The 7,944-nt window shown below is 34.9% G+C and overlaps 1 protein-coding gene across 1 annotated transcript; it reads right to left on the reverse strand.

The window, feature by feature from the left end:
• Nucleotides 1–996: 996 nt before the first annotated feature.
• Nucleotides 997–7,614, reverse strand: LOC149573118 (large ribosomal subunit protein eL37z). The gene is made up of 4 exons (XM_089814296.1): nt 7,551–7,614; nt 7,333–7,468; nt 2,303–2,404; nt 997–1,374 (listed from the first exon to the last, which is right to left on the reverse strand). Exons 1-4 carry the CDS (start codon nt 7,551–7,553, stop codon nt 1,328–1,330), a joined length of 288 nt encoding a protein of 95 aa, XP_089670422.1. The 5' UTR covers nt 7,554–7,614; the 3' UTR covers nt 997–1,327.
• Between the last annotated feature and the right edge of the window lie 330 nt (nt 7,615–7,944).

The raw sequence follows: 7,944 nt of genomic DNA on the forward strand, positions 1-7,944 counted from the left end.
TCTATTTTTGACCTCATGATATTAATTTACCATAGAAACTCAGCTAGATTAAGATATTTACAAATAAAAACTTCAATAGACTCTAATTTAAGGAAGCTCGGCAAGTTTCATCATAAACAACACAGAAACATTCACTCCAAAAATAGATCGGAAACAAGTCTTTTACCTCAAGTTCTAGTGTAAATTATAAAAAGTCCAATCACGCTTTTACTATCCAAGCAAATGTCACAAAGCCAGCCAGGTCTATGTAGGTCTTTAGCAAGATCATGTCATGTCAGAATGAATAATTATGGCATCTCACCCTTCGGTGAATGTAACATAACTGGATGTGTGCACTCGTGGCCAAAAAAATCGGCAACTCCAAAATTAGATTTGAAGATTTAAATGCAAATAAATATTTGCAATACGTAACTTCAAATCATATTGTGCTACAGTGCATTATAGCATACTTGTTACAGTGTGGCCACGTCTGGTTCCAGATTTCAAAATAGCAAGCAGAATATTATTATAAAGTCTATTTTTGACCTCATGATATTAATTTACCATAGGAACTCAGCTAGATTAAGATATTTACAAATAAAAACTTCAATAGACTCTAATTTAAGAAAGCTCGGCAAGTTTCATCATAAACAACACAGAAACATTCACTTCAAAATTTTCAAAATCCTTCACCAAGATTTTAAGACTCTAGATGAAAAAGAAGCTGATGAAGCAGTTTCAACTCAATCATTAGCATTGGTTCTTTTAAGCTTAATATCGTTGACAGAGCATATGTCTGTATGTGTGTCTGGAGCTTGACCAATAATCATGCAACTCAAAAGAAGACATTAGAAATTGTCTCACATTTGCCACTCAATGAAGAATCAGAAATGAAGACATTAAATTGTGCCTTAACTTAGAAGCTTGAATAAAGAATAAAATATATCCCAATAGTTGAGTTCACAATCAAAACACATTGAACTTCTATTGAAACGAAAATAGAATGGGCTGACAATATTGCTCAAAAGGTCTCTTTTCTTCATAACATGCTGGTTATTAGTTGTTGCTAAAACTACAAAACTTGATCATCTAGAACTGAAGAAACAAAAACTCGATTTAGACAGCATTCTGCATACAAGCAGTCTCTTTCAGTGCTTGACATAACTGTGTCTTTAACTTTTTCCATGGTCTTTTTACTAATAATATCTAGCCAAATAATTGTAAAAGCATTTCCTTCCAAAAAGAAGCTTTTAATTGGAATCTAGGGTTTCTATTGAACTAAAAAAGCCATCAAATAGTACACATAATGAATTCACTCTACATCCCAGTGCAACCATTCTAAATAAAATTAGAATGAAGCGGCAGCAGCCTTCTTCCTGGGGGTCGCTTGAGTCCCTGGACAACAAACAATACAAAACCAACTTATTTATTTTACCAATAACCATTTAATTAAAAAACTAACAAACTTTGCAATTTTTACTCAATTCTTCCCTCATGCTGAGAAGTGGCATAACTTGGGTTTTTATCATAACTAGTGACTTCTTCTAGCTTTGTAATCTTGTCATCATGGCAATGGACCTGTGTCTATTAGTTGCTTGTTGATCTTCATGTACTAATGTCATCAATTCTCCTTATCATACTTCCCTATTTGATATCAAAATCTTTTATGGATATGGTGTTCATAAATTTGTTCACCCTCATCTGTATGACATGGATTTAGTTTTTACTTCAGCATTTTCTATCCAATTACAAGATTGGACTCAGGGTTCCCTTCCCATTGGAGGATTCATGAAATTTTCTGATTTTATGGCAATAATAGTTTTTATGATCTTGGAATTATACTGGAAATTGTTGCTCCTAGGGTTTCTGATACTTTGAAGCATTTTCTCAATGTATTCACTCTCTTGGAGCATGCTGGTCCTTGTGCTAATTCTCCTATGGTCATTCCTCCATTGCAATCTTTTGTTTCTTCTGTTGGTGATTCTAAACACATTGGCTCATATTCTTCAGTTGATGAGAATATCCAATATGATTTTAACAGTACTTGATAAGTCTCCCTCCCTTCTGGCCCACCTAATGATGGTCACAGGTCATCCATGGAATCCGTTGTCTGCAATTGCAGCTGATATTAATCTTAGCTTTGTTCCCCTTCTGATGGAGATCATTTTGATGGTGCCATTTGGATTCTCATGTTTGTAACAGTTCTTAACTTTGTGGGGTTTTTTTGCTGTGTATTACTAGTCTTCCATAAAAATATTTCAGTGACTTAGGCCACTTTGATCACACAAGAAAAACTAACAAATTAGAATCATTAAAAACTTACCTTCTCTGAAATTATTCTTGAAACGTCGGGGCATGTGACGAAGATACCTCATTCTTCCAGTCCCTGTAGTCTTTCTTCGAATGGCTTTAACACTCCAGTTATCTAAACCAATAGCAAAACACTAATAAAAACTTGTTTGTACAGCCTTTTATTATATATTGTACAATTAAGTCCACAGAACATAACTTACAAGAAAAATTTGATTTTTAAAACAGCTAAAAATAGTAGCCAACTCCAGTTATCTAGATTCTAAACCAATAGAATACACTAATAAAATTTCGTTTGTACAGTCTTTTATTACATACTGTACAATTATGTCCACAGAAGATAAATTACAGAAAAATTTTGATGTTCAACCAGCAAAAAATAGTAGCCAACTCTGATTAAGTGGTATCAAATGAAATTATATTTTAATGCCTTCTGCAGAAATCAACAGGCACGTATTAGATAGTCTATGCAAAAATATAATTCACTGACACCAATTTATGAACTAACAAGAATTCAATTAACTGTGCCCAAGTACCTGCTATAGACAACGTAGTATCATCCCAAAAAAAATTACAAGTTGGGTTGGCCTAACATTGGGTCCTTGTGTGCAATATAAAGGAGCTAAAAAGTTCACAACTGGGAGGGTAAACTTAAACAGAGCATATTAATTAAAAATGAATTCCAGATCTCATACACCAAACAATATACTCTGTGCAGTGAACATTTTACTTGATGTACAACTTGAGTTGGCCTGATGGTGAAGGTTGTCCAAACAGCACAGGACATGGGTACTCTTAAGTACGGATCACAGGTTCAAATATGCAAGGAAGTAGGATTGCAGACAACCCAAAACAATCTCCATAACAAATCATGACTATAAAGAGCTCTCAATGTTATTTGCTCTTTAAAAGAAAACCCAACAATCCCAGGGTAATTTCTGATTATTCAATGAATAAAATCAAATTTACTTTTTGTTCTCTTGTTCATAGGACTCTTGAAATCAAACTTCAACAAAACAATTGTAACATACAAAAGAATTGCATGTTCACACAAATTTAGCTTTTGAAATGCATGACATCAAATACTAACCAATAAATGAGAGAATCCTAAGTTGTATTGGAGGAAGTGGGCAGGTCAACCAGAAAGTAACAGCCACCAGGATGATATGCTAATAATGTAAGTTTTCAGACAACAATTTCATGTTACAATTTTTCATGTCACAAATTTGATATTACTCGACCACCTTTTATAATTATCTAGTAAACAAACTAGAGTTTTTAAAAATCATGTAATTTATAACAGATAGTCAATAAATGTTGAGCCAATCAAGCTGTTATAAACATCTCACATTCAAATCGCTTGGTACAATATTTGCATGACTAGCTAGCAATTTTATCCTCTTACATAAACTATAAGTTGTGAAAGTTTTGTATCCAGGTTTTCAATCAGTTCAATTGTAAATTGCAATGTAAAAAAAAATTTCCACTCAAATGGTGAAAGCCCATCATTAGAGAAACAAGTTTGTGATAACCCAAGGCAAACATCCACTAGTAATAGTGAACATTTTCCAAGACAATAAAAAAGCTATCAACGTCTCACATTCTGGGACGGCAAGGGGGAAAATTTTACACATATCAAGTGCTACTCACTAGTAGAATTAGACTGTGGAGATATTTAAACCATGATAAAAATTTAAACTTGAAACATAAAAACCGAAATTAATGACACCAAGCATTAGCTATGAGTACTCACCAATGACATCTAAAAACTTGAAAGTCCAAAATTAAGGGAAACTCTGGAATATAAAAATTACATCATATACAATAATGCTTGATTGAGATATTAAAAGGGATAATATTAATAGATGTTTCAAATACCACATTATTTTGCTTACTCAAAAACACCACTGACCTATTAGCATGGGAAATAGTGGGGCATTTTCTTACGGTAAATAGTAGGCTTTACAAAGGGGGGTAATGCCACAATGAGGATGTCTAACTCTCTTCTTGGCAGACTATCAAAATAGTGGGGCGTTTTCTTACAGGAAATAGTAGGCTTTACAAGTGGGGTAATGCCACAATGAGGATGTCTAACTCTCTGCTTGGCAGACTATCCAGTCCTCTCACATGCCCTTACATGTTTGTATTTTCTGTGTGCCATGTTGACATCACTATTCTAATTATTCATACCTATCTCCATGCATGATCATGGTCCCTTTCTGGAACTCTTAAACATTAAACAGAATGTAACATCTGGTCACATTGCATCATCTCCTCGAAGTCTCCATCGTGGTTTGCTATATACTATCATCTTTTCTTCGTGTCTCTTATATAAATATATATATATATATATGGGCTCTTTCCTTTACACTATTTTCCTCCACTCTCGAGCATCAAAGTACATACAGTTGGTCCCAAAGCTTCATCTCCTCAAAATCTCTGTTGTTGATTAACTATTTTGTCTCTTTCTACATGATCTTCATGTCTACTTCCTTAATTTCCTTCTCTTATTTTAACATCTAGGCACTCTAAATTATTGCCACTATTTCCTTCACCAATATCTATTATAGTTCAGTTATTCCATTCTTTCTCACTTTTCTTTCTTTTTATATTCTATTTATAGTAACCCCTACCACCCAGGTGACATCCCCCTAAATCTCGAGCGTTCCTGGGATGCAGACATCTCAGGGAAATGAGGACAGCATTCCCAAGCCCCCAGCGACACCACCAATTTTGACACCGCTTGTATGTCCCTCCAAAGTCCACCATTGCAACAACTTCATCCATGTGTTCGAAAAAAGTAACAGAGATTTTTATTATTTTGATTCTGTAACTGTTTTAATATCATACTCTTCATTATAATCACCTTATAGTCAGATTTTTTTTTATCATATACATAATCGAAATCTTTCATTTGTGAATTTCAGAATTTGATAATTTAAATTTTTATGTAACATTAAATACTCTAATTTCTAATTCCTAATTTGATATTGATTCAATATCCATTGTACAATACTCGAAGTTTTTAAGTATTTACTATTTATCATTTGACTTTTGCCAATTTGCTATTTTACCTTTTAGTAGTCTTATACATCTTTTCATAAACTAGCGGTTCAAGGACCATATGTTTAGTATATAGAATATACACCCTGCCGTCATCCCCACATTGAGGCCTCTTTGTCCCCACATCCCAAAAACCTGCCTCCCCATTACAACATCCCCCCTTTCCAGATAGTGGTGTAACTATGCCCCTAACTCACTAACAATCTCATCTACTAATCACATCCTTCCAAGAGATTAATGTGGCCAGTTCTTTGTACTCTGTATACCTCTATTCCTGTGTGTTCCTTTTTGCTCCTACTTACCTCACTAATAGTCTCATATAACTTTAATATTTTTTGAACAGTTTTAACTTTTATATGATGAGTCCACATTCTCTCCTGTTCTTACATCCTGCTATCATATAATTATTTCCAAGGCACCACTTTAAAACAACCTTTAAATACTGCTCCAAACTCCCCAATCCATCATCTCTACCCTTACTTCATCACCATATCCGGCTCTAGCAGCAGTATGGAGAGAGGACAACCTAGGACTACCCCTCCAAATAGTTGCCAACTTCTAACCCCAGTATCCTTGGGCAAGAGACAGACATGACACAGGGCTATATATGATGTTCAACAAGATATTTTCTCAAACAATGCTAGGCTTCAGGACACGTATTGTCCTAAATTGTTCCAAGCCTCCTGTGATGAACATTTTCAAGATATTTCAAAATCTGCCACTGCCTAAAATATCTAACAAATATAACTAAAATGTTTTAAAGCCTGCAGTTGCCAAACATATCCGGCTCTAGCAGCAGTATGGAGAGAGGACAATCTAGGACTACCCCTCCAAATAGTTGCCAACTTCTAACCCCAGTATCCTTGGGCAAGAGACAGACATGACACAGGGCTGTATATGATATTCAACAAGATATTTTCTTAAACAATGCTAGGCTTCAGGACACATATTGTCCTAAATTTTTCCAAGCCTCCTGTGATGAACATATTCAAGATATTTCAAAATCTGCCACTGCCTAAAATATCTAACAAATATAACTAAAATGTTTTAAAGCCTGCAGTTGCCAAATATATTTAGAAAAATTCAAATTTCAATATTATTGTTTTAATTTAGTAAATATGCTTCTAAAACAGGCTGCAAAACGATAGGCTCAAATTTTTGCCCTCAAATAAATAAAGCTGGGTGTGTGGTTCTTTCAGTCTAAGAAAACCACAAGCAGTAATATGAGTACATCTGGAAATCAAATGCTATTTTCGATGTATAATCTCGAACTAAAGCATCCAGTGCCAAAAAATTACAGTCATAGATATAAATTAATACACTACCAAAACACAGCAGACGTGACAAGTTTAGAGATACCGCTACAACTGTAGAGTGAATAAGCGTGTACTTGCTATTAAAAATTACATGACCAAGCCGTGAACAGATGTCGTATGAGGAAATATTTAACTTGATTAAAAGTGTCATCACGGCACATAATCAATTATTCAACACAATTTCCTTGGCTCTCTTTTTAGGTAAGCTCTTGTTCAATGAACCTTGCGTAGCCTGTTTTTCTAAACATCCTTTAACATCAGTCTATGGCTTTACCCATACCCCAATATAGGTCCTAGAAGATTAATTACCTCAGAATATTTCACCGCGAGGCAGTATTCAATTTGCGTGTGTTATAAAATAACCATTCTCATATGAGATCTGAGATAGATCCAAGGTGAGTAACTGAAGCCGTTGTTTAATCGGGCCGCGCTAAACTAAGTGGATATAAAGCTTGTTAATTTCTAAGAAACGCCGGTGACTGACCTTGCTTGGTAATCTAGAATCATCTGATTAATACATTCTGGAACAGGAAGAATAAAAAAACCGGAGAGGGCGACTTCATCGTGCAACGGAAAAAACTAAGTACAAACTGGAGCAGAAAGCATTAAAATACGATTTTGAGGGATTTCATTGACTCTTTCATTTGGAAAAAAAAATGCATACATTTGCGAATGCGCGCAGCAGGATATGCACAGGCAGAACACCGACTCTTCTGGATGTGAAAACTGCGGCGGCCACATCGCACACAGAGAGTGTGCGTCTTGTTCCTCCTCTTACCAAAACTTCCTGTTCCCTTTCCCTGCAATTCATCACATTAATCAATACACGCACACGGGATGAAAACGACGAATAAGAAGAAAACGAAGAATGCATAAACCCACCATTGCTCTTCTGTATGGTGTGCTCTTGCCTCTGCTTCCGCTTCTTTGAACTTCCGCCTCGTTCGCGGAAGAGTGAAAACCTTTGAGAGACTTATATCGAACCCTAAATATGGATACTTTTAGGGTTTGGGTTTGGGTTTCACTTTGGTGAACTTCAATTGTTTTTTGTTGTTATTAAACATTCTTTTGCGGTAAAGGAAAGGTAATTTTATTTTTCCACAATGTGGAGTTCCAATATTAGTTTTTAATCTTGGATTATTTTCTTATTATTTTAGATATGAAAACATTTGAATGTACATTGGTGTATTGGATATGCAATGTCACCCAAAAAAAATAATAATAATAATGGTAATGGTAATGGTAATGGTAATGGTAATGGTAATGGTAATGGTAA

Source organism: Cupressus sempervirens, chromosome 2 (genome assembly GCF_028749045.1).
Source record: "Cupressus sempervirens isolate cs-2001-9-10 chromosome 2, ASM2874904v1, whole genome shotgun sequence".
Classification (NCBI taxonomy): domain Eukaryota; kingdom Viridiplantae; phylum Streptophyta; class Pinopsida; order Cupressales; family Cupressaceae; genus Cupressus; species Cupressus sempervirens.